Below are 27792 nucleotides of genomic sequence, written 5' to 3' on the forward strand. Positions count from 1 at the left end.
GGGGCTCTGGTGGGGGTTTTGTTCTGGGTAGGGGCACCAAATTTCTTGCATGGCAGCTAATGAGTCTCCTCAAAGAAACCAGCCAACTTTGCTGAAGTTTGGATGGCTGAGCACTCATTCTGTGGGCATCAACTTCACCTTCAATTGGGTACCCTCAGCATTTGCCCATCCCACACAAACTGGAGTGTGGGATATGTGATTGTTGTGTTTAGACATGTGGCTAAGGGCTTGGGCTGTAATGTGATGGTGATTTGGAGGTGACTTAGTGAAAAAATCATGAGGATCCATGAGGATCCACATTTTTAAGTAGGTTTTTATGCCACTACAGCACCACAGAGCATGGGATGCATGATTGTTGTGTTCCAACATGTTCCTGGGGTAAGAGCTGTGATGTGATGGGTGATTTTGGGGTGTCCAAGTGGAAAATCAGGAGGATCCATGAGGATCTGTGCTTTTTTACCACATTTTTGTGCCACTGTGGCGCCATGGAGCATGGGATGCATGATTGTGGGAGAGGAAGGTTGGGGTAGCAAGCAGGGGCAGTGGGAGAGGAAGGTGGAGGGGTGACAATCTGGGGAAGGGGAGGGAGGGGGTAGGGGAGAGGAAGCAGCGTTGTTTGCCTTAATTCGGCATGGATTGGGGGAGATTTAAATGGAAAGCTCCCTTTAAATCTCTCCCCAGTCCACGCCAAATTTAGCCAAACAAAACAACACTGCTTTCAGCATTTTTAAAAGGAAACCCATGAGGCTCCCAACCCTCCCTTCCCCGATTCAGGCATTCAAATGGATTTGGATTTGGCTCAGATTCAGGTCACTTGAATTTAGCCCAATTCGGCTGTTTTGGCAATTCAGCCATGCCGAATCAGCAAGCCTAGATATTAGTAATGAACATGGAGTTAGTTTGGATCCATAGTGAGACAGCTGGAAGTCAAGATGTACATGTTTAGGAGTGTGTGTACGTGTTTTTTCTTTTCTTTTCTTCTTTCGCTTAGAACTACTTTTATGGGGTAGGGGGATTAGATTGGGATTTCTTCTTTATCTTTCTATGTATGTGTTATCCAAATGTGCAAAATAAACAAAAATTCTTGAAATTTATTGGTAGGAAGTGAGCCTAAAGGGTTAATCTAGGCTCTGTGGCAAGTGAAAGTAACATGCAGTTAGACAGTCAGTGAGATGAAGCATTCCCCTAGGGTGAGGATGGGAAGAAGAGCCACGCCCTCTGGGAAGATTGAGTGTAGTTATCATGGCAAAGAGTAATCTCACCATGAGGGTGGGATAAGGCAGTGAAGAACAAGAGGGTCAGGGAGAGAAAGTCCAGTTGCCTTTTATATTTGGGCTGGAAAAATCTTAGTTGGCCTATTAATTAAATACTGCTACAATTATACCTGGCAGCCTCTAGATGGTTATTGCAGGCAGGAGGAAAGGTGAGAGCATGGGAAAACATCCACCTACTGTCAGTTACAGCCATTGCCACTCACAGGTCTGATCTTCATTGGGCCTGTGGTATGATGGGATCTGGTGAGCTTGTCTCCTCTAAGCCTTATCAACTACTCAAACACTCCCCCTATCCCATAGATGTTTTGGCACTTGAAAAGGATTGGGCAAATAGTTGCCATGATGTTTAGTTTAGCCTTGAGAGCCAAGCTATGTTGAGGGAAGTCTCACTAAACCTGACCAGAACTGATAAGCTTTGGGTAAATCAGGCAGATGTCCCTAGGCTGGTTTTTGCCCTTGTAGCTTTCATCCTTCGGTGCGCAATTTCTACTCACCATCTTCTGCTGAGGTAATGGAAACAGTGATACTATCAGGTCCTTCCCCTTTGTTATTAAATGCTCTCACTCTTGCTTGATACTTTGAGGTAGGGAGCATCGATTCATCCTTGTGGACATATCGACTAGCATCTGACTGAGGAACTTTAACTCTCTTCCAAGAGTTTTCGTTGAAAGGTGAAAATGATACGATATATCCAAAATTATGACCAAAGTGATACTCTCTTGGCAAAGGCTGAGTAAACAAAAGAATAAATATTAGTTTTAGATCAAATGATTAGAAAGACTAACAGAGCCATATAATACCAGTGTTAGGGTCTGTTACCCTGGTCATCAAACAAGACTCAAGAAGGTTTCAAGAGTTTTAATGGAACTGTGTCGCCCAAGGCTCAGATAGCCAAAATTAAAGTCTGGCCTTGGTATATACCTGTAAATTACAGAAAGGTTCAACTCATAATCCCCCCACCCTTGCATTCCCATATAAGAATGAATGTTTAAGCTCTATTGACTAGTTACATGCAAGTAGGGGGAGGCCTCCTTAGCCTCGGGCGATGATAATGGCAGGGCCATCTGGGACCTTGGTGTGGATGTGCAAGCTGCCAGGCCGAGAATGGCACAGGCCTGACACTAAGCTCTCTCAAATTCTGACCTTTATTACATTTAAATATGACTCACAATGGTGAAAATAATGCACAATGATAAAGAAAAAACTTAGAGAAAGAAATCTATGGTACCTCTTTATTGCCATAGAAAACAAGCTTAGTAGAATTACAGAAATTACCTGTAAAAACTAATGTATATACTAATCCCAAATCCTATTGTTTTAATATAATTCATAAAAACAGATACAGTGTTGAATTGTAAACAATTTAAGACTTTTGACTCAACTTAAACTGGAAATAACTTGCCCACCACTGCTCCTATTTTAGATATCCACTCCAGATTTGGGGGGGGGGAGTGTTAAAGCATCTTTAGGAACCAGCATGGGGCCATACCAGTGCACTTGTCCACCCCACCAGCATAAGTGGCACTTGGACCAGTGGCAAGGGGAAACGGGGAGCTCTGTGGCACCTGACCCAGAAAGGCCTGCTGCCTTAGTTGCCTTCCCATGCTGCCTTGTCCTCTGGAGGCAGCATGGCAGCATGGGAGTGGTGCCATTCCCAGCCATCACAGCCCTCTGGATTGGGCTGCCAGATGCTAAAACACCTTTTAAAGCTTTCCAAACTGTCTTATTATTCAAAGTAATACTCTGCAGATGGCACAGCTGAAAAGCAATTCTTTACCCAAGTTATGGACATTTATGACAGCTCAGAAAGTGACACGCAAATAACAACAACAACAATAACAACAACAATAATAATGAGCATTTATTGTCACTGTGCACGCACAATGAAAATTACAAGCATTCCCTGATGCTCATTATTTCAGACCTCACATCCCATCCTCACATCCCATCACTAGACAGCCCCAACCACATCAGCACGAAACCATGGAGTTCAGCATAGCCACAGCTCTAGAATAGAAGCTCTCTCTGAGCCTATTTGTCCTTGTTTTTATAATCCTATATCGTCTGCCTGATGGTAACAGTTCAAAAAGAGAGTATGCCGGATGAGACGGGTCCTTCAGAATATTCTGAACTTTCTTTAGGCAGCGGAAATTATAAAGTTCTTCCAAAGAGGGGAGAGGGCAGCCAATAATTCTCTGGGCAGCAGTGATCACCCTTTGGAGCGCCTTCCTATCTGCCATTGTGCAACTGGCATAAGAACATAAGAACATAAGAACAAGCCAGCTGGATCAGACCAAAGTCCATCTAGTCCAGCTCTCTGCTACTCGCAGTGGCCCACCAGGTGCCTTTGGGAGCTCACATGTAGGATGTGAACGCAATGGCCTTCTGCGGCTGTTGCTCTCGATCACCTGGTCTGTTAAGGCATTTGCAATCTCAGATCAAAGAGGATCAAGATTGGTAGCCATAAATCGACTTCTCCTCCATAAATCTGTCCAAGCCCCTTTTAAAGCTATAAAGGGTTAGTGGCCATCGCACTTCAATTCTGTGGCAGCATATTCCAAACACCAATCACACGTTGCGTGAAGAAGTGTTTCCTTTTATTAGTCCTAATTCTTCCCCCCAGCATTTTCAATGAATGTCCCCTGGTTCTAGGTGCACAGATGCAGTATGTTAGAACGCTCTCTATAGCACAGTGGTAGAAGGTCACCAGCAGTTTTTCATTCAGTTGTCGTTTCCTTAAAAGTCTCAGGTTGTACACTGCTGGGCCTTCTTTACCACCACGGCAGTCTGAACACTCCAGGTCAAGTCCTCTTTAATCATAACACCCAGGAACTTAAAGCTGGTCACCTGCTCTACTTGATTCCCATTTATAACCAAGGGTTAAATTTCTAAACTATTCCTTCTATAGTCTACTATAAGCTCCTTTGTCTTGTTAATATTAAGAACCAAATTATTTTCCCTGCACCACGAGAGCAGAGATAAGCCCCACAACTGTTGTGTCATCTGCATCATATGTATAAAGGGTGTACAGTAAAGGACTCAACACTTAATTCAAGCCATGCATATGATGAACAGGTATTAACAAAATTTTAACAACATTGTTAGGTGAAAGTGATGGTTGATGAGAAGAAACTTTACAACCCTATTGTTCAATGTCTAAATCAAGATTTGAAAGAAATTTGAGAGTTAATGAATCTTAACAAATCCTCTAGGTGTTCCCACCTACGTTACATTCTGCTCTCATGTCATACAATTTGAACACTTCACAGAATCAACAGGATCTTATTTATTTCAAGAAGATAATGAAATGTTTATTTTGTTATTCAAAAAATTCCAGCTATATATGAAGAAGATACATCAGGGACTATTTAGAAGAAGATCACTGAAATAAAATCTACCCACCTATTTTTTACAGGTTATATGAACCATCCATTACAGAAGAGATGGGAAAAACTTCCATTAGTTGAAAAAAATAATTGGTATATAAATCTGTTTGGATCTACGTGAAAGAACAAAGTGATCTTATTTTGGTGCTCTCTGATCTTGAATTATTTACCCACCCCCTGGTTATAATTTTAAACATTTAGTCACAGTTGGAAACTATCCAGTCCTTGCAATGCCAGCATAGCTATGGATATGAGCCTCCACATGCAACACAAGATGTGTCACCATAGTTTTTTATGCTTTTGGAAGGCAACCGTAGTCCATATTTCTCAGTTTGTGGTATAAGTTTTAGTAGACTACTTTTTAATCTGCAAAAGAAAAGAGGACTCATATTTTTCTAAACTACTATGGCACAGCGAGGAAGATTCAAAAACTAATTTTTATAGAATGCTTATGTCTTTTGTTTGCACTCAGTAATATCTATATAGTTGTATGGTTTTGTACTTTCAAAAGATGACAACATTCGAGAAGAATTCGAGAAAATCTTCAATTAAGAAGAAGAAGAAGAAGAAGAAGAGTTGGATTTATATCCCCCCTTTCTCTCCTGAAAAGAGACTCAAAGGGGCTTACAAACTGACTTGCATATGCAGTGAGGCTGTAGCAGAAGCATGGCAATGCAACAGAGCTCAGAGAACATTTACAGAGTTCAGCTTCAAAGCAGGAGAAGCAGAAGATTAACTAGCATTTACAGAAATTGAGTTTGATCCAACCAGCTTTTCCACTAGTGAAAAGAAGGTGAATGGACACACTGAAATCCCACAAAGCTATATCATGAGACCTGCACAAGCAAAAGGCATGTGTCACAAGAAAATCTAATAAGGAAGGGAATTGGTGATACTGACCAAAAGAATATGGCTGGATCCAAAAACAGCTGGGAATTACCCCGGGCCGCAGTTGCTGCTCGGGGTGGGAGGAGGCGAAACCAGCAGATGCCACCCAAATGTGGGTGGAAGGGGAGCCATGCCTGGTGAGGGCTAACGTCACCGGAGGAAAGGAGGGGCGAAATGAGCCTTTAAAGGGGCTCGCCCTCCTTTGGGCTGGCCATGTGCTTGCCGGCTGACGATTTGCCTGCCCACCTCTCCCTAATTTTCTTATGTGTTAATGCATGCTTATTTTGTCATAGCCTAGATACATGGTGGTTTGGCGCATGGGTATTGATCTGAAAGGGCAAGGGGAAGGGAGTTAGGGAGCTAGGACTTTCCCTTGGGAACAGCGACAACGGCAAGAGGCGTCCGCCCTGCCAAACAGGGCCAAGGGGGAAACCTCTTGCCAGGAGAGGCCGCCTGGCAGAGCCCCACAGTAGAGTGAAGCTTGGGTATTGGGTGCCCACCCTACGAAGCTTCAACACGTTACCCACATGACCAGATCCAGACCCATGCTTAGCCTCACGCTCAATAAAATGGCTATGGCCAATTTTTATTACCCCAGCAATGGAGTGGTGTGTATTATTGGTAAAGGGTTTCACGCAAAATAGGTCCACCCTCGGACAGCAACCCATTATGAAACCAGGATTTATGAAGTAATCTGTAGCTTAAACAGTTCATGATCTCTTGCGATTTTGGAATAAATCCTCTAATCTAATCTGGCAATCTGAGCTAAACAAACATTTCTGGGGTGAAATAACACTTGATCCATAATACCACTGAGGTAACAAGATGAACAATTTTTATACCAACTCAGATAATTACAAACTTTGCTACTATAAGCAATTGTAATCTTGAATAAGAGTTCCCTGAAATGACATAATTATCTTTTCTTAAAATGTAAACTGTATGTAAACTGAAACATAATCTACTACTATTTAACCAGAAGAGTATTTCTAAATTGACCCAAATCCATGATGCTAATAAGAAATCTACTGCTGATTCAATTTTCACAGAATATGATGCTTTGTAACAGAACGTAAGGAGCCCCATGATGCAGAGTGGTAAATTGCAGTATGCTGTCAAAGCTCTGCTCATGACCTGAATTCCATCTTGATGGAAGTTGGTTTCAGGTAGCTGGCTCAAGGTTCTCAGCTTTGCATCCTTCCAATGTTGGTAAAATGATCACTCAGCTTGCTATGAGTAAAGTGCAGATCACCCCATAAACCACACCATAAACATCATGGTATGACACCACCCAATTGGTCAGTATAGACCTGAAGCTTGCACAGGGGACTGACTACCTTTACCTTTATAACAGAAAGTATAGTAAGATTTTTTCTATTACAGTACTTACCACCCATGTTATAGTCAGTTCTCGATTTCTGCCACCCCCTCCTCCAACTTCAGAAGGAGCCACATTGGGAGCTAAAATAGGAAAGAAACAAGAAATATTTTCTTTGCTTCCATGCAATAAAGAAACCATTATTTAATTCCCCCTTTTATTAGGAATGCCAACAAGCCCGTACGGCCAACATAATTATAGTAATGATAGCCTGTAATATCTGAGAAATTTATGGCTCTTGCCAAATGTAAACCATATATTGCTACCAGAAGACATATGCCAGTTTCCCCTCAATTATTACACCTGGGCTTGGCTATAGCAAATTATTTTCATTGAGTACTAGCAGGGCCTGGCCACGCATTGCTGTGGCTTATTGTGGTGAAATGGGAAAGGAATAGTAGCAGCAAATCAATTGCAGAGGCCAGCAGTACATGCTCATGCAAACACGCAGCCTGAGACTGTGTGATGTCATTGATGTGTGTGCCTGCATTCCTTGGGGGGGGATGGAAAGGCACCCCTCCCACACATCTAGGATGGCTGGTCATGATCCTTTACCTGGGAGTAAGTTTGGTTGGTGGCAATGGGTGTCGCTTCTAAAGAAACCCTCTGAGGGGCGCGATGCAGCCATTCAAAGTATGTCACAGTTGCTGTACCAAGCTTACTCCTGAGTAATGTGTGCCTGGTTTTCTTAACTGTAACCACAGTATTCAGGGAATCTAGGGTGCCTGGCCCCTCCCTCCCGTCCCTTGCATGTCGCCCCTCACTCTCTTCCCTCCCTCACTTCTCTTCCCTTGCATGCCACCCCTCCCCCTCCTTCCCTTCCCTTTCCCTCCGCTAGGGTGGGTGGAGTTGCATGCATCAAGATGCTTCCAGGCCCCTGCCTCCCCTCCCTTGCACAGCCGCCACCCCTCACTCTCTCCTCTCCTCACTTCTCTTCCCCTTACATGCCTCCCCTCCGTCACCTTTTCTCCTCCCTCCTCTTCCTTCTCCTCTCTTTGATTTCGCTGCACCCCTCCCTCCCTCCTCCTTCCTCCCTCCCCTCTCCCTGCGTGTGTATGTGTGTGTATGTGTTTCACTTCCACCTCAAATTACTGCCTATGTACTGGCATTTTCACTGCTCATATCTGGCCATCTGAGGAACATTCTAAGAGGCACGAACATTCTAAGGAGTGACAGTTACAAGCACAGGCAGCTGCACGTCCTTCCTGTACCAGGGTTTAGGTGCCAGGAAAAAGGCGTTTTACCTGGGCCAGGTGTGAAATTTCAGGTATGTGAACATCTAAAAACACTCTCGCCTGGCTGACTATAGTGGCTGGGAATTTTCAGAGGAATTGGCCCAGCAGTTACTGAGTTATACTATCATCAACAAAAACACTGTTAGCTTTTTATATATATAGATGTTAGTCACTTCTCTTTTTTGTAAGTGGACAAACAGAGAAGATTTATTGTAGCAGTGGTGTAGGAGGTTAAGAGCTCGTCTATGTAATCTAATCAGAGCTCATGTATCTAATCTGGAGGAACCGGGTTTGATTCCCAGCTCTGCCGCCTGAGCTGTGGAGGCTTATCTGGGGAATTCAGATTAGCTTGTACACTCCCACACATGCCAGCTGGGTGACCTTGGGCTAGTCACAACTTCTTGGAGCTCTCTCAGTCCCACCTACCTCACAGGGTGTTTGTTGTGAGGGGGGAAGGGCAAGGAGATTGGAAACCCCTTTGAGTCTCCTGCAGGAGAGAAAGGGGGGATATAAATCCAAACTCTTCTTCTTCTTGCCTCTGAACTCTGTACTCGAGGATGCATTTCTGGTTCAAAGCATAAGCCCATGCTTAAAGTGTATAGCTTATACAGAAATAATATGTACTCCTACTAAAAGCAACAGAACTCCTAATTACATCATCTCTCAGGTCTAAAAGAAGATTTTGCAGATACAGAGAATTTAAACTGAGTAAAGCAAAAAAAGGGTAAGCAAAATATCCTGCTTTTCTATGTGAGACTGGCAATGCAATCTGTATAAACTATATCCTTTCTATGTGAGACTGGTCTCAAACGAAACTAATAATACAATTAATAACAATTAATCAAATTCAAACAATTTAAGACAACTGAAAAACTAACTCCCGGTACACAAAAATATTAACCAAGTAGGCACTCTATCCTGGAATGGGAGAGGTTTACTGGCATCTAAAACCTAATGATGTAGTGCTAATAAAATCCTTCTGATGATGTTCTGAATATATGTACAATGAACAAATCGGGATTGCATTGTCCTGCCTTTCTTCCGTTGACTGTCTCTCTCCTTGCCTAATTTGTGTATTGGATTTCATGACCGCAAAGAAACCTATGCAATCAGAATAATGCATAGAGTCATGCTTGATCACCCGATGTCTAGTCATATTCTGCTCATGATTTCTAAGAAGGAAGTCAATACTTCACCAAGTTCTTGAAATACATGAAAGTGAATTCAGATGAACCCTATTAGCATGATTATAGTGCTTCTTAAACATGATTATATTGCTTCCTTAGTCATCCCCTCTAAACTCCAACATCCAACACATTTTTAAAAAAGCAAATAGTAAAAAGGAAAAAAAATAAGATTTTTGAATTGATATGTTATTTAAGCATCTGTGTATGCCTATGAATCTAGGAATCCTGCATTGTTCTTGTTTGCACTTTTTGAACAAACTATGAAGGTACAAAAAGCAGGCAATGCAATCTAGCTGATATTGTTCATTTAAAGTGAACAACTAAACAAGCACAGAGGGAATAAACAGCAAGAGATTTCATGCTTTACCAAAACATCCCAAGTGTGACTCTGTTTATATGTTCCCAACATATGCACAGGGCTAAAAGATTTTCAGAAAAAGTTACTAATTACTGAACAGTGGAGAAGAAAATGCATAAATAGGATCCCTCAATTCTTTCTTTTCTGGGATGCTGCTTTTAGATGCCAAAAACATATACATTTTCTACTCCATGTCTTTTCCCCAAGTGAGTGGATAAACAGGGTAAGACCAAGTTTTAATGACATTTAAAAAGGAAATGTTATATTTCCTTTTTTTTAAGGAAATGTTATATAAACTCCCCCAGTTTCTTCCCCTCAAGATCACAGATTCCTGCCACTGTGGTAATTTTTGCTTTGTAACATATATTTTGGTTCTTAGCAGATTATGACAGAAATGGGCAGACACAGAACCAATGCTTAACAAGATAAGAGTGACCTGGTTACAAAGCTACTTTTTACACTATGCATGTTACACAAAATGAACACTAATTAACTAGATGAACATGAAGAAGAGTTTTAGATTTCTACCACCATTTGAATCTTCTTACCAGGGAGAAAGGGGCTTACAAACTTCTTTCCCTTCCTTTCTCCACAACAGACACATTGTGAGGTAGGTGGGGCTGAGAGAGTTCCAAAGAGCTGTGATGAGCCCCAGGTTACCCAGCAGGAATGTAGGAGTGGGAAACAAATCTGGTTCACCAGATAGGACTCTGATGCTCATGGGGAGGAGTGGGGGCTCAAACCCTGTTCTCCAGATTAGAGTCCACCTGCTGTGGAAGCATTAGCATATATGCTAATCATGGAAGCATTAGCATCTATGTGGTATTTTAATTAATTTATTATCTACTACTGTTTTAGATGGTTTATGTATCCTATTAGATTACTTGTTTTGTTATGTGGTTGTTTGGAACTGTTGTGAGCCGCCTAGAGCCCTTTGGGGATGAGGTGGCCTATAAAATTGAATAAATAAATAAATAAAATATATTAGCTATTCCAAACATATAAAATGTGTTAAAAACACTAAATGGCTCATTCCCGCATTGAAGTCCACTGAGGAGACTCTCCAGGTATGTGGGATAATGGGTCTTTATAAATTAATCAAAAGAAAAGGAACCTCCCTTCCAAACTCCAGCCTGACAATGAGCCATGAAATGTTGAGAGCAGTTGAGAATCAATTAAGAGTGGAAAAGAAGGGGCTATGCTCCAGAGACTTATATAATCCTGGAAAGAGATTTGGGGTATCAGCATACCCAAACTGCTTCTCTCAGCTTGTATACATTTTATTTCTGACCAGACTCTTATATTAAAGCACTGGGGAGTACAGATATCACAAATACATTAATCCTGCTAACTGACAGCAATTTTACTTGACTTCAGATTACAGTAATCTTTTCATTTAAGTATATTTTCCTGTTTTCATTATGCTGTCAAACTAATGCTTCCTCAGTTCCCAAACCAATTTTTTACTTCAAGTGAACACTGGTAGCTTTGCTCTATAGCAACAAAAATGGTCTGCATTTATTCTCACAATGCATGCTTACTTGAGACAGTAGGATAACAACTGGACTGAAGAGCACAAACAAAATATTAATACAGACTGACTGTTGTGGGTTTTCTGGGCTGTGTGGCTGTGCTCTGGTATTTTTTCTGCTAATGTTTTGCCTGCATCTAGGGCTGTTCATCTTCACAGTATGAAATGGTAAGATTGTATGGTGGGGTACATATTTTCTCCACCTCACAGGGGGGTGAGGCACATTTGCATTTGGCTGGGTGGAGTCCATTTAGATTGCTGTTGCATTTTCAATCTCATTTGCAGTCAATCAATTGCATTTGCAATCAATTAATTGCAATTGATTAATACAGACTTCACTGGGCATTTCTGCATGACATATGTCTTCCAGAAGAAATGCTCACGTTATTATTTTATTGATAAGCCTGCCTTTCTCCCAGATATCTGTGACCCACCTTGAAAGTTATCCACAGTCAAAGCAACATGAATTATCTTGACTGTAAATGAACTCATGTCTGTCCAAAGCTAATGAATAAGCAAAGCTGTGTACTGAGATCTAACATTAAGCAATTCAGAACCTAATGTTATTATTTTGTGCTCCACATGATAATTAAATCAACATTGCATTAGAGTATACATACGAGCTCCCTCTGTCCTAATTTTCTTTGATGGTATACTAGGGTCTCCTGTCCCTAAAGTATTAGTAGCCATTATCCGAAATTCATATTCCATCCATGGAATTAAATCAATCAACTTGGCTGACTCCACATTTCCTTCAACTATTGCTGGATCTATATGGAAACAAAAATAGCAAGTTTGCAAAATATCATTAGAAGTAAGATCAAGATTGCCATGGTTACATTTTTTACATTATTAGTAGGCGTATGTATTCAGTTAGCTAATTCAGTTAAATATGAAAGTGTTCAAACGTAGTAAATGAAATGTAATTGGGCAAAGCACCTAAACCACATATGTCCCATTTTAATCCCAACTTCTCCAACTTTTGAGAGCATCTTGTGGTGAGGGAAGTATAGAATCCAGTTCCTAGGAGGTGTGATGTTATGTCCAGATTTTCCTGAAAGTGAGGGCCATTTTTAAAATATCATTTATTCCTTCCATCACTCGGAACAGCAGTGGAAAACACCAGCTGGGGGCCAGAGATTCCCATACTTCTGGGAGGCTGTAACCACAGATATAGAAACTCATTACCTTTGTACTTAGCACTGATTATGGAGCTTTTCAGACATTTACCCAGTTCAGGTCAACCAATGAGGCAGTGGTCTCCTGCTGAATATCACCAAGCCTGAATCTAAATAACCTTGCCATTAGCAAACAGAAGATTTTTAAACATATCTTGCCAAGCCAAGCCGGGTTTTTGTATGGATTGTGTGGATTTGTCTCTGGGGGAGGGTAATCCCAGGCAACATGCCATTAAAGTCAACAGAGGGTCAAATTATATTTTACAGTTTTTAAAGAGTTGGGTCCAGGTTCCATGCAGCCACACAGCAACTACAGGAAACAGCTTCTAAAAAAAAATGTGGAGAGGAAGGGCTCCTGCTTCCCCAAACTGTTTTCCACTGGATACGTTATTTTCCCAGTTTTGCTGTTCCATGTGCACAGATATTCCACATGCAGCAGCAAAATAAGAGAAATAACTTCACACCCAGCATCATCTACATGCAGGAAAATGGCTTTGGGGCAGAAATCCTTTCTCCCTGTGCTGTATTGTTCTTCCCTTTTTTTGGAAGCCATCCTCACAGCTGTTGTGGGAACTCGTACCCATATCTTTAAAAACTGTAATGTTTAGTTTGGCTCAAAGATTAAACAAAAATTAAAAATGAAATAAAGGTAACAATTTTAGATTGGGCTGTAGTAAGAAAATTCAGGTGCAGTCTTTAAACTTGCCAAGTGGGAATACCCATCAAAGAACAAACTATTCTTGTCTTGCTTTCTGGGGATTAAGCAACTCTGTATGATGATAAGCAGTGCATCATAATAACAAGAAATATTTATTTATTTATTTATTTTTATTTCTTCGATTTATATACCGCCCGATCCCCGGAGGGCTCCGGGCGGTAAACAACATTATCTAAACATCAAACAGGAGCGGTCATACAAAATATAAATATATAGGCTCCATCCCATAAAATAACTTAAAACTCATAAAACAGCAAATAACGGTAATACATAAATAAACAAGCAAGGGCGTCCAACCCCAATTTAAAACCTATCCCTAAGGATATGATGTCCTGTTCTATTTTTGCTTTATTGTAACTTTCTCATCACATATTTTCTTGATATTTATTTATTTATCACTTGATTTCTAGGCCATCCTTCCACTTAATTGGCTCAGGGTGATTTAATGCAATAAATTAACAGATTAAAATATGTGACCACACATTTTACAAGGTGGCATAAAATCAGTCCCACACTAAGAGGGAATGAATTCAAAAAGAGGGGAAGGAAAGGGGAAAGGAAATAAGAAAAAAAGGAAGGGGGGAAGGGAAACCCAGCTGTGATAGAATGCCATTGCTGCCTTCAACTATAGGTCTGGCAGATCAGCTCTGCCTTACAGGCCCTTTGGAACTGTGATGGGTCCTACAGGGCCCAGGTCTCATTAGACGGAACGATCCACCAGGTCAGGACAAGGGCTGGTCAAGGACAACTGGATATTGTTCAGGCCAGGGATCACCAACAAGTTGTTATCCATAGAGTGGAGTACTTTCTTGAGAGTGTGCTTGAAGAGGCAGTCTCACAGGTAAAAAGGTCCCAGACTGCTCTGGGCTTTGAAGGTTAGTACCAAAGCTTGAACCTGATTTGGTATTCCACTGGTAACCAATGCATCTGGAAGAGCACTGGATGGCTGTGCTCCTGCCATGGATGGATATGCTCCCACCTTGGTAAGAAGCTGTACAGCTGCATTCTGAGTCAGTTAGAGTTTTCAGGTCAGCCCCAAAAGCAGCCCAACATAGACTGAGTTACAGTAGTCTAATTTAGAAATGACAGTTGCATAGATCACTGTAGCTAGGTCAGAGTGCAACAAGTAGGGGCCAGTAACCTGGCTTGGCATTGATGATAAACACTGGCCACATCTGTGACTTGTACCTCCATAGACAGAGAAGTGTCAAGTATCACACGCAAGCTTTTGACGGTCAGCTGTTAGATGCACCCCACCAAAAGCCGGAAGGTGATCAGTGCCCACCATGTCTCCCTGGCTCAGCCATAGATCCTCTGTCTTCAACTGTTTTAATTTCAGCTGGCTTTGCTTCAACCATTTCACCATGGTCTCCAGACAACTGGCCAAAATATCTGGGGCAGTGTCCGGCTGGCTACCCATCAACAGGGACAGCAGGGTGCCATCAACGTACAGCATAAGGTTTGCTTCCATCCCTCTCCAGTTTTCAAATGGGTACTACTTTCAACCCAGCAGCTACTGGTTAATATTTTTATTATTGTCTTTACCTGTTTTGGTATCCTTCCAATCATCATGAAAAGGGGTTCTTGACTGGATAGTGTAATTTGAAATAGGACTGTGATTGTCTGTTCCCCGGCTCCACAGAATAACTACAGATGTGTTTCTAATATTTTCAATTCTGAGTCCTCCTGGAGGTCCTGGAGGTCCTGAAAAATATTTTATGAGGAATCATATATCAATTTTTTAAAAGTTCCAAATGAATGCACTACAATTCCTTCAGACATTGCAAAAACTTTCCCATTAAGAGGAATGACTGTATATATTACAGAATGATGCAAAAATTTACACACACCCAATTACAAACTGCACAAATAATATTTTAATTGGTAGAAGTTTTATCTGTAATAGAAACTGCACTGTGTTTATTCATGCTCCTTGCACAATACTTTAGATGGTTGTCCCAAATGGACATTGCTAATCATAAGGAGTCTTCTGTTATTTTACATCCTACTGCAGTCATATTTTAATTAAGCAATTTGGTTTTTACTAGGTCAGGAGATTTTGCCTTACTCAGCTCAAACAAACTAAATGTAGGCTAATGAAAGCTCCAAGCATGCCACTACATATTCATTACATATGGATACTATTAGTGTGCACAATGGATAAGAAAGAGAAGATGTATGAACATCTTTTTGTGTGTGTAAAAATCTAAGTAAATAAGATGAATGTCAAGATTCAAAATTTATTCAGGTGATAAGACATCTAGAGCCAGTCCATGTTAAAAATCTGATCTCTTGACATGTATATTATTGCCCAGCAAGCCACTGGAATTGATGCACAGAGTACAGCATTGTAATAAATTTGGCCTTAGATTTATTCTACATGAGAAAAAAGAAATGATAATTTTCCCAGTGACTGCAGATATCCCCTTCAGTGGGTCTCAATTACTCTGTTTAAACAGCTCATCAGGACTTCAGGAAGAGGACTAGGGTTGCACAAAAAATCTTGGGAAATTTGCATTTGGGTCAAGTGGAAACCCCCCCCCCCCAATTTTGGGATTCCTAAATTTGCCAAATCACCCATACTGGTGTGGCTTTTCTCTGGGGGGGGGGGTGATGTGAAAAAAATTGGCTCCATCATAGCCTATTCTGAGTCCTCCCAAGGGTTGGGGGAAGGCTTTTTTTAAGGTATAGGCATCAAATTTGCAGCATAGTTGCTGGTGACTCTCCTTACAAGAACCCATTAGTTTGGTAAAGATTGGGTCAGGGGTCAATTTTATGGGCCCCCAAATGGAGGGAAAATTGGGATATGCTGGCTTCTGTTTAGAGGTACCCTTTTTTGGTTCAGCTTTGCCAAATGCACATCCCTAAGGATGACCTCACTTCAGTTGTTCAGAGTAGGTAGACAGATATCAGTGTGAAAGAGGAAGGGCAGTTTGAATGCTTGAAGAGTCAGACAGGTGGATTCCGCATGGGCCAAAAATAGCAATGTGAAAATGGTGTGAAAACGGTGTAAACCCTTTTACAATGTTTTAAACCACTTTACACTATTTTCACACCACTGTTTTTGGTCCATGCGGAATCCACCACAGAGAGGAGCAGAGAGCTATGATTTAGCTGAATCACCATAAGGTGCAGGATCTCTCTCTCTGGGCCTTTCCCCACTTACTGTAAGCCCCGCGCTACTTGAGGAGAGTAGCGCGGGGTTCCTCCTCCCTCCCCACGGCAGGGGAGGCCACAGCGCAGCCGCCCCGACGCTGCCGCTGTCGCGCCCCCTTAGCGCGCGGCATCCCAGGCGCTCTTCCGAACGGCGCCTTTTGACGACCCCGCACAGAGCGCGGGGGCGTGGGGACGCCTGGGCGCGCGCCTGGGATGCCCGCGCTGAGAGCAGCGCGCGGCATAGGGGGGATGGAAGGGAGTGGGGAAAGGCCCTCTCTCTCAGGGGATCTGATGTGGGGTATTGGATATCCTGCTGCTCTGTAAATCCCTCTGTGCTTCCACCTGTGCTTTACATGTATATTATATAAATAAAGCAAATGCCAGAAACACCATAAGCTTCCAGTGTTCTCTCTCTCTCTGTTCTATTTCTAGCAACACCATAATTAGCTTAGTGGCCCATGTTTATATAATCAAATGGTGGATCTACTATCAGTTTTCTATAAAATGACTGCTTAGATTTGTTGTATATCCAGAGCTGATCACCCATTGAAGTTAATAAGAATTCTCAAGTGTCCATTATAGCAAAACAGAATGGTCATTTTTACTTCAAAAAGTATACATTACCTACCCCCATTTTACATTAATTTATTAACAAGGGATTTTGTTAATACACATGACTTTTGAAATATTGTTTTAAATATAAACAGGTTCTTTTACCTCTCACAACAAGATCAGCTGAAGCTGTGGCATTATCAACAATTGTCTGAGCAACACATGTATATCTTCCAGCATGTCGCAGTTGTGCATTTTTTACTATAAGTTCACCATTGTTCTTTATCTGTGAAAAATAGAGACTACTAAAGTCCACATTTCTCTTCTGTTTTAGCATGGTATACTAACATACCTTCCAAGTTACTGTCACAAAATGCTGTGCAATCAGTGGTAATGTATTCCTATAACTAAGAAACAAAACAATGCCTTCACCTGTGACAAGCTTGTTGATACTGAGGAGAGCATAACCATTTGCTGCATTTTAAAAGTTTGTGAAAACAAATTTCTCTGTTCAGCATGGTACCTGATTTGCATTTCGAACATAGTTCCACATAATTAATTAAAATCATTCTAAAAATAGTTGGTTTTCATGCACTGATTAATATGTTCAGAGTGGTAAAAGATTTTGCAGCATATTCTTTTAACTTTACAAATCAACTGGAATGCATGAACTATGCAACATCAGGATGCTTTCCTGTTTTTAATGAGCAACCTATTGCCCCAAATACATTCACTGGTTCCACTGTTAAAGTTAGTGAACAGAACTGAAAAGAACCCAGTCACTGAGAACCTCTTTTTATCCTTCTCTGTTCATGGATTCATTCACTGTCTACTAGCTCCTGGCCTCATCAAACAGCAGAAGAAAGGAACGAGGTAGTCAATGTGATTTTGTTGTTCACTTCCATTGCCAGAAAACGGTAAGATCAACTAGGGCATACATGACCAAGTGAGCAGCTGTAGCACTGGAAAGCTCTTCTGGGAGCTACTACAATCACCTTGAGCCCTTTGATCCCACAGTAGTTGGTCACAACTGCTGTGTGAAGTGGTGCTAGCTAACAACTGGAAAGGAATGTCTATTTAGGGGGATGGGAGGTGAAAATTCAATGACAGATTTAAATGGAACAAAGAAGGCAAGGCAGAAGTTTAAAGAACAAATACTGGATTTTTTTTTTTACAGTCTAGTTCAGTGACTTGCCCTGACCACTGGGTTCGATTTTGATGCTCTCCCTTGGAATTTCTCTGTCCCTAGGCACTCTAAAGACAACCAAACTAAACCAGCTGGGAAATAACTAGTTTCATTTGCTATTCTCTCAAACTTGCTAATACTAAATGGTTTTTTTCAAATTTAAATATGCTAAGGAGTTCACCTTTGTTTCTAGGAGAGGGAGCAGTGTGATTGATTATGTTTTAATTTCTCCCAACTGCCTCAAATTGGTTGTAGATATTCAGGTACTATACCATCAAGCGATCACTTGCCCCTCTTTTTAATAGTTGATTTCAATCATTATTTTCCCTCGCTGCCCTCTGCAGATGCAGACCTTTCTAACATTTTGGGGGGCTAGAGTTTGCTGGACTGAGGACCTTGAGCTTAAAATCAAACACCTCCTATTTAACCAAGAGATGATGGAGTTGAGCTCCGGTATGCTTCAAGCTGTGACTCCTGTGGAGATGTCCCTAAAACTAGGTAGTATTAAAAAAAGTAGGTTGCACGTAGGCCAGCGGTGTCCTTCTCTAATCACCTTCCTAAGCAGAATTTTTGTGCCAGAAGTCATTAAATGCTGTGTACAAATACCCAGTGGTATTCGAGGCATGTCTTTACTTATCAATGAGGTCAACATATAGCAATGGTCTATGCAGAAGTAGACGAAACACAGTCCAATATTTTATTTGGAAACTGTATTATACACTGTTTTAAAATTTGTTTTTTTTAGCATACAACACTCAGCCTTATTCAGAAGATGCTAAGTAGGACCTTGGAATGAATATAAAATAAATGTTTTTGCAATGTTCTGTCTCATTCCAGTTAACAAGCTCAGCATATCAGAACTGACTGAGGTGAGAAATTGAAAGTACCAATCACATTATAGCTATCAATAAAGGCCATTGTGCAAAAAAAAAATGCAATGGGCTTTAGAAAATGAATCCTCCTAAGCTAGTGTCTGGAGATGGCGGCAGCCGCTATTCCAGTTTCTGCCACCTGGCTAGAATCTACCACTGCAGCTGGCTCCCTTTCACACACCATGGGCACCAGGACAACTGAGAGTGAGGATGCTGGGCTGCAGAAGGCCACAGTGCCGGTCTTTCTCTCAGAAGCAAGAAGGTCAGGCTGGTAGGCCTGGTGGCAGGCGAAGAGGGGTGAAGAGTGGATTGGCAAGGAGCCAAGAGCTCCAGACCCTCCCTGCATGGCCCATCGCCCAGGCCCACCAATGACAGATGGGCTGCTTCAGTGCGGCTGTGGGAGGTGCCCCTACTCCAACAATCTCTTTCTCTCTTTCCCCCCAGCCAAATTCTTGGCAGCTTGCTTACAGTGCTCTGTGTGGGAGTGGTGAGACCTCTCTCCCCACAGGCTCAGTCTCAATGCCTCAAGATCATGAAAGAACTAATTAGAAGGTACTGGCTAGACACTAGAACAATTGAAGAAGCACTGGAGATCACCAAACAACAAGTAACAGCCACAGCAAGAAAAATTTAAAGATATGAAGCAAGAAACATCCATTACAGACAAAATCAGCAATTTCGATCAGACCAGAGGCATTTCTATCAAAGCCTCAACACAAAGATCAATGTTGAAAGCAAAAAACTAGAGAAAAATGCAACACTTCAGTTTCTGAAAGATTTGTGGGAAAACAAGAAGGATTACAACAGAAAAGTGTAGTGGATAAAAGATTTTGAGAAAGATGTTGGCCGAAAACAAATGCAAGAGCTGGAAATAACTGATTTGATTAAAAAAAATTGAAGCAAGAAAGTGAAAAACTGGACAGCGCCAGGACATGATCAATTGCATGGCTTCTGGCTCAAATACCTAACCAGTTTGCACCTGACAATGGCCAAGCAGTTCAGTGAAACCATGCAAAAGGGTGAAATCAATGAATGTCTAACAACTGGAAGGACATACTTGATTCAGAAAAATCCAGCCAAAGGAACAACGCCTGGAAACTACAGGCCAATAACATGTTTGCCCACGATGCTCAAACTGCTCACCAGCCTAATAGCAGATAACATCGTGGACTACTTGGAAGAAAATAACATCCTGCCGGTGGAGCAAAAAGGGAACAAAAGAAGGAGCAGGGGTACAAAAAATCAACTCCTGATAGACAACATGATAATGGAGAACTGCAAGAATCGAAGAATGAATTTGCATAAGGTCTGGATCAATTATAAGAAGGCATTTGACTCACTGCCCCATAGTTGGATCATGAAATGCTTGGAAACAATTGGCATCAGCGAAAATATTTGAGGTATTCACTGAAAAAGTGAAGAGACAGTTGAAAACTGAACTGACATTCGGAAATGAAAACTTCAGAACAGTCAATATTAAGCGAGGAATTTTCCAAGGTGATTCACTATCACACTTATTTTATCGTTGCCATGATCCCACTAACAGTAATTTTAAAGAAAACAACATTGGGATATCAAACGGGCAAAGACTCGGAAAAAATCTCACACCATGCCTTACACCCATGCAGTGATATTGATAGATTATACCTTCCCCAGAGATCTGGTGGCAGAGGCTTACTGCAAGTACAGCCAACAGTGGAAGAGGAGAAACATGAGCTGGCCGATTATGTGAATAAAAGTCAAGAACAGGCATTGATTGAGGTGAAGAACAGAAATTTGCTGAAGACCTAGAAAATTAAACAAAAATGCAAAAAAATGTGACTAAAATGAGGACCGAAAGCTGGCACAACAAAGCTCTGCACGGCCACTTTCTGGAGAAGATCAAGAACAAGGTGGATAACAAAAAGGCCTGGCTGTGGTTAACAATTGGAAGTCTAAAAAAGGAAACTGAATCCCTGATTTTAGCCGCTCAATAGCAAGCCATTAGAACAAATTCAATCAAGGCCAAAATTGAAAAATCCTCGGATGATGCAAAATGCAGATTGTGCAACGAAGCTGATGAAACTGGAGATCATATCTTCAGCTGCTGCAAAAAGATTGCTCAGACTGAGAATAAACAGAGGCACAACTCAGTGGCCAAGATGATCCACTGGAATTTATGCAAGAATCACAACATAAGATCAGCTAAGAACTGGTGGGAATATAGTCCAGAGAAAGTAATGGAAAATGAGAAGGTCAAGATCCTGTGGGACTTTTGAACAAAGTGTTGAAACACAATACACCAATATTGTGCTGAAAGTGTTGAAACACAATACAAAGTGTTGAAAGATAATACACCAGACATCACCGTGATCAAGGACAAGAAAGTGACCATCATCGACATAGCAGTGCCTGGTGACAGTAGGGTCACTGAAAAAGAACACAAGGTCACTAAATACCATGATTTGAAAATCAAGCTTCAGCATCTATGGCACAAACCAGCTGAGGTTGTCTCAGTGGTAATCGACACGTTGGGCGCCATTCCGAAAACACTAGGGCAGCACCTGAAAGATCTTCAAATTGACAAAAGTAACATCTGTCAAATTCAGAAGGCAGCCCTGCTGGGATCCGCACGAATACTACGCCGATACATTACAACTTCCTAGGCCTCTGGATGAGGCTCGAATTGTAATGAAGGCCAACAACCAGCTAAAGATCTAGCAGATATGAAGTCTACCATAATGATGATGATGATAATAATAATTTTGTAGCTATATTTATATTCATTTTTAATATTTCATGTCTATGAAGGATGGAAACTGCCCTGAACCTGGAAGGGAAGGGGCAGCATAAAAATCTCATAAACAAACAAGCAGGCTTACTGTTATTCCAGGTACTACCATATTGCAATTACTCTAAACTCTGAAAAATAACTGTGACCTTATCAAGAAGAAATATTGATGCAGAATTTCCAGTAGATATTTATAATACTGTATATAATATCCTTTTTCTTTTTTTCTTCATGGCAGTTCACCACCCTGAATTCTTAATGTATCAGAGCTGTGCTCTCCCTATACACACAAAGTTGTAATCAAACTGAAAATAGAAATTCTAATGTGAAAGTGCCACCTGGTGGCTAGAGTCTACAACTCCAAGTGAGACAATGGGATTGAAAAATGACACATTACCTTAGTAACAGTATTTTTCCAGTCCGGTTTGTGCCTCATGAAACCAAATGTGTCTAACAGAATTAGTAGGAATGAACAGGAAGACAAGGGCTGCTGATTTTTCATTGGCATCCCCCCACCCCCTGTCTCTTCACAGATTGATAGAACATATAGGTGAAAAAGGTAAAGGTATTCCTCTCGGCAAGCATCAGGTCATTACTCACCCATGCAGTGATGCCACATCACAACATTTACTAGGCAGACTAAGTTTACAGGGCGATTTGATATGGCCTTCTTCAATTGTCTACACTTTATCACCCAGCAAGCTGGGTACTCATTTTGCCAACTTCAAAAAGATGGAAGGCTAAGTCAACCTTGAGTTGGCTACCTGAAACAGACTTCCGTCCGGATCAAACTCAGTTCGAGAGCAGAGCTTTGACTGCAGTACTGCAGCTTACCATTCTGCACCATGGGGCTCCTCACAGGACACATGGATATGTTTTACACCAAGTTAAACCACTGGTCTAATCCTAAGGAGAGTTACTCCAGAGTAAGTCCATTCACTTCAATGGGCTTAGATGGAAGTAACTCTGCAAAGGACTGCACTGTTAGTGTTTAATAAGTAGCAGCTCTCTATGGTCTCAGGCAGAGGTCTTCCACATCAAGTTCTTCCTGATCCCTGGAAATACAGAGGCTGAGGACTGATCCTGGGACCTTCTACATGCAGAAGAGATGCTCTACTATTGAGCCACAGCCCCTCATTATTGTAGCTGAGGGGAAAAAAGGTTAAAAATTACTCGGGAATGTTGGTGGGCAGAGATCAGTAGTAGAGTTTGATCCAGATGGAGTTTAAACCTTCTACCAATTCTCTTCTGCAAATGTCCTCTCTACTTCCTCAGTATCATTTCACAGCAAATTTGAGTATGCCTTGTAATGTGTTTCCATTCATAGAGAACTAAAAGTACTTTGATATACCTATTGTTACAAACCAATGGAAGAATCTAATTGGCAGAAATGAAATGTATAAGAACCTTTTTGCCTCTGGGTATAGCCTGGTGGAACTCTCTTCTAAGTGAGACTCAGGCCCTGCAGGATCTAATACAGTTCTGCAGGGCCTGCAAGACTGAGCTGCTCTGCCAAGCCTATGATTGAGAGCAGTGATGGTTTCCATCTAGCTGCCCTCCCCCCTTTTTTCTTCCTTTATTACTATTACTAGCAGTAAAGCATGCTATGGCAAGAAACAGAGCAGGTCCTAGACAGGGCAGAGCGATGAGGGCAGAAGAGGACTGTGTTTTACTTACCTGAAGGAAAGTACCATGGGGAGCAGTGGGCAAGCGAGCAGAGAGCTGGGGAAGAAACTTTGGGGGTTGGGAGAGGGTGGGCGGGGGAATGGGGAGGGTGGTGCTGGGACTGGAGGGCAGTGAGAGACAAGTCACTACTACCATGCTGGCCTGGTTTGGTATTTGAGGCAAGGGGAGGGCAAGCAGGGGAATGGAGAGGCTGGCATGGCAGCAGGGAGCAAGGTGTCACTGCCCTGCTGGCCTGCCTTGATCTTCCAGGATTAGGAAAAGATGGGCAGGGAGATGGGCAAAGTGGGGCTAGCCAGCAGGGCAGTGGGCACCCAGCCTTTGCCCTGCTGATCTGGCTTGGTCTTTGGGCTAAGGGGAGGATGTGCGGGGGAATGGGGAGGGTGGTACCAGGGTTGACAGGGAAGCAAGTGGCAAGCTGCCAATGCCCCACAGGTCTGGCTTCCAACCAATCAGGGCACAGGACTCACTTCCATGGCTGGGCGCTGATTGGTGGAAGTGAGTTGTCATGACATTCCATCCCTTAGGAAATTGTAAGTTAGGGTAGTAGCATTCATATTCAGTCAATTTTGACTGTTTCTTATGATTGGCCTCCATTTTGTGGTGTGTGCCATTACGTTTACTAATTGGAGTTTAATACATTGAGGTTTTATTATTGGGGGTTTAGTGTATTCAAATTTATTTTTTTATTGTTGTAAGACTCCAAGAACATAAATAAATAGGTGTATTTTTTAAAAAAATCACAGGATGATTTGAATGATTGGTGTTTGATCATGGAGATGAAAATGTATAGGGAAAAATAATCTGAAAATAACCAGCAAATAACTTAATGAGGGATCAGTATGGTTTTATGAGAGGTTAATTTTTAATATGTCTTGTTTTTGAAAGAAAGTATATAACCAAGAACAGTCAAAGATCCATGTTGATGTACCAGGCAAAATTCAAGTATTTTAGTTGCAGCATAATGATCTACATGAGCTGTGAATCTACTTAAATAGGTATGTGCTCTAGAAGAAGTGCAATGTTCTGTGTTTGGTTAGGCAATATTTTTAATACATTGTTCTCCACCTCAACATGAGCATCCGCCCAGTCTTTGAAACCATATACAAGCACAACATTTAAATAGGGCTCCTGTACACACTATATCATACAACTCAATCTGCGTATCTACCCCATCTCTAAAACCACCATCTCTGTCCACAGAGGAGCATAATGTTCATGCATACCATCCACACACATAGGCTCATCAGTCTCCAAGATAAAATTCAACAACTGACCATAGGGTCCAAGCTGTCACATCACTGCAATGGGGCAAGGGGGTGCGCCCTGCCCTGGACGTGCGCCATTGGAGTCAGGTGGGGGCGGAAAATCACCCCCCATACCCCTGCCCCTGGCCCACCAGGCCCGGCTGCCCAAAGTAGCCTGCTGGTGCAGCAGGAGCAGAAATTACAAAGGCCCCCTCCCCCCCCGGGATGCCTCTGCAGGAGTTGGGGATTGCAAGGTCTCCTGGGAAGTTTAGTTCCCACCCCCACGCCCCCCACGTATCTTAGTTCAGCCAGCTGCAAAGAACAGCCAGCTGAAAAAGCAGCATGGTGGGAACTACACTTCCTAGGAGACCTTGCAATCCGCCACCCCCGCCCCGGGAGGCCTCTGCAGGAGTTGGGGCTCACAAGGTCTCCTGGGAAGTATAGTTCCCACCAGGTTGCTTTTTCAGCTGGCTGCTCTTTTTCAACCGGTAAGCGGGGGGCGAGGGGGGGGGCTGGGCACCATTTTGCCCTGAGTGCCACTCCCCCCGCCCCATGTCACTGGGTCCAAGTATATATGGTTTAAACTCTATGGACAAAAGCCCTAGTGGAGCATCATTTCCCTGACTGCATGCCTGAGGCAAAAATTGACTTGAAGGGGTATCATGTAAATATGAAGTGTTCTTGTCTGATACTACATATTATCAAATGATCTGAGGATGTACTATGTGATCTGGCCATAACAAAAAAATTTAATGTACTTTTGCAGAAGAAAACTTACAATATGATGTAAACACAGTGCTTTTCTCCACCTTGAAAGGAGGCAAGAGAACCCTGAAATAGAATCTGGCTGAATATATTATTAATGTGAAATACAATGTTGCTGATGAAACAGCCTAAGAACTGGGTCTTGCATGGAACCAGAATATCTGAAAGGGACTGCAATAAACAGCAGAAGACTCTTGAAATTGCTAAATTTGATGTCTTGAGTTCTGTTATTATCCATGAACAATATGGTTTCTACAGGCACTTAAACATGAATATTTTTCAAGGTAACAAATCATCTTCATTCAGAGGAAACTGCTAATGTGAGGGAAAAAAAACCTTAACAATCCAGGATTTTTCCCTGATAAGATTATTCATTCCCAATAAATGAGAATGGAAAGAGATTTTTTAAAAAGTCTTCTTAACAACCAAATGCATCAGATAAAAGTCTTACCATGATGCTCCTTTCATAATGATCACTCTCTTTATCAACATCTATTGGGTATCCATTAAGTGTCCAAATGAAAGTCAGGTCCAAAGTGAGATCATGGTCTGCCAGACACTGCATGGTAGCATTGTATCCAACAGTGACATCAACATTAGTCGGTGCTAAAATAATCCTTGTAGAATCTGTGAAAAAATGGAACCTTGTACAGGACCAAATCAGTATATTCACAATAACTAACAGCACAATCCAGATGTGGAGGGACTGCACTATAGCAGCTGGAGGTGGTGCTGTGAAAGCAGTGCTGTGCTCCCTCCAAAGGGGCTTCAGGTGGTGCAGAAGGGAGGGAAACAAAAAATACTCCTGACACCCCAATTACTCCATAGGCAGAACAGGCTTATGGGCCAGTCTGTGGGCCTGGAGGACAGCACTCTTGCGCTGGAATGCCAGTGGAAGCTGACTAATGTCAGCTTTACCCTCGGGAATGCCCCAGCTCAATGCCAGCATCTGTTCAGATGCCAGAATAGCTTCACAGCAGCTCCCATTTCTGGGTTTGCCCACTCAGAACAGGGGGCAGCTGATGCCGACATATTTGTTCCCTGTGCCTGCGAGGGTGCCACTTACGCTGGCAAAAGGGGTCAAATGCTTTCTAAGGCCATTCTCCCCATCTGGACTGGGCTACTCAACTCCATATCTGTTTTCCCATATAGATGAAGAAAAGAAAAAAACTTTACCGTGGATCTTTTCAGCATTTCAAAAGAAAAATGCTGTTCCTGTTCCTCTCACTGGCTGGCTGATTGTCCTTCCAGACTGCTCCTACAAGCCTGCCTGGCACTCCAGTAAGCAACAGTCACAGCACAGCACACGGGTTGATTAGGAACAGTGAGAGGAAGAGGAATTGGAGAAATCCAGCCAATCATTCTGGATGTTCATCCGTTGATGTTTCCATTTGTTTTCTTTACACTAGTAAAAATAATAAGGTTTATCCAGTTTGTTTTTATTCATCTTCAAATGAATGTGCACCTCTGTTATTAATTATTTTCACACAGTGAGTCCAAGAAAGTTCCCATCTTCGTGGTACAAGATAAAATGGTACTGGATGGTTAGGAAGTGTTTGAATTCTGTCTTTGTTTTTCTGAACAAACATCAGCAGCTTGTCCCATACAGAGCTGCTATATTGTTCAAAATATGCCAAATTAATGAATCATAAAACAGAAATGTTGATCTGTTCTGAGTATGATTTGGGAGCATTCAACATTATTTGGGCTTCAATCTATTTTGTGAATTTAGCCTTCATCACAATGAAATAATTACCTGTGACTACAAGAGTAGAGGAACCATTAGCTTTTCCTTTGTTGTTTTCTACAAAACATGTATAATTGCCTCCATCAGTCCTTGTGACATTAATAATTTCCAGACTTCCATCATACCAAATACGCATCCTATTGAAAGAAAATTTATTGTAGAAGTTACCTCAGAAGAATCAATGCCAGTCAGACAGAGATATGCTGAAATTATGCATAGCAAGTGTTCCTTTAAAATTGCTTTATTGTAACTATAGAATAAAAGTGCTCAAAAACAAATACTTTCAGCACTGAAAAATAACAAATAAATATGAACCAAGTCCCAAAACTCTTGAACTTTGGGTATTGATTGTAACTAGCACTTTATACTACCAGACCCTTTAGCCACCATCTTATTCCCAAAATCTAACCTGAAAAGGTGGGGGCACAGCAGAAGCTTTGGAATGGAGACCCTGATTTTTATCACTGATATTTAGCTGGTTTCATCTAAGTATACCCATATGCCTGGGAAGCTGACAGTGCAACTCTAAAGAGAGTCACACCATTCTAAGACCAGTAAACTCCAATGAGGAATGAGTTCTTACATCTTTGTGGTAGTTCTCTAACTTTTTGGCAGCAGTGGATGTTTCTAACAAGGACCCATTAAAAAAATTAAGTCAATCACACAATTATAGTTTTATTA

General features: G+C 41.8%; 1 protein-coding gene across 3 annotated transcripts in view; it reads right to left on the bottom strand.

Moving 5' to 3' along the window:
* The window catches only part of CNTN1 (contactin 1), a 212403-nt gene that overhangs the window by 15265 nt on the left and 169346 nt on the right, over nucleotides 1-27792 (bottom strand). For all 3 annotated transcript variants that reach the window (XM_048499548.1, XM_048499546.1, XM_048499547.1), the window contains 7 exons: nucleotides 27121-27248; nucleotides 25816-25991; nucleotides 17007-17127; nucleotides 14679-14837; nucleotides 11858-12007; nucleotides 6939-7009; nucleotides 1769-2003 (listed from right to left, as the gene is read on the bottom strand). In XM_048499548.1, coding sequence (XP_048355505.1) covers nucleotides 1769-2003; nucleotides 6939-7009; nucleotides 11858-12007; nucleotides 14679-14837; nucleotides 17007-17127; nucleotides 25816-25991; nucleotides 27121-27248 — 1040 coding nt within the window. The remainder of the gene's footprint in view (nucleotides 1-1768; nucleotides 2004-6938; nucleotides 7010-11857; nucleotides 12008-14678; nucleotides 14838-17006; nucleotides 17128-25815; nucleotides 25992-27120; nucleotides 27249-27792) is intronic.

The sequence above is a fragment of the Sphaerodactylus townsendi genome, linkage group LG06, assembly GCF_021028975.2.
Source record: "Sphaerodactylus townsendi isolate TG3544 linkage group LG06, MPM_Stown_v2.3, whole genome shotgun sequence".
NCBI classification, from domain to species: domain Eukaryota; kingdom Metazoa; phylum Chordata; class Lepidosauria; order Squamata; family Sphaerodactylidae; genus Sphaerodactylus; species Sphaerodactylus townsendi.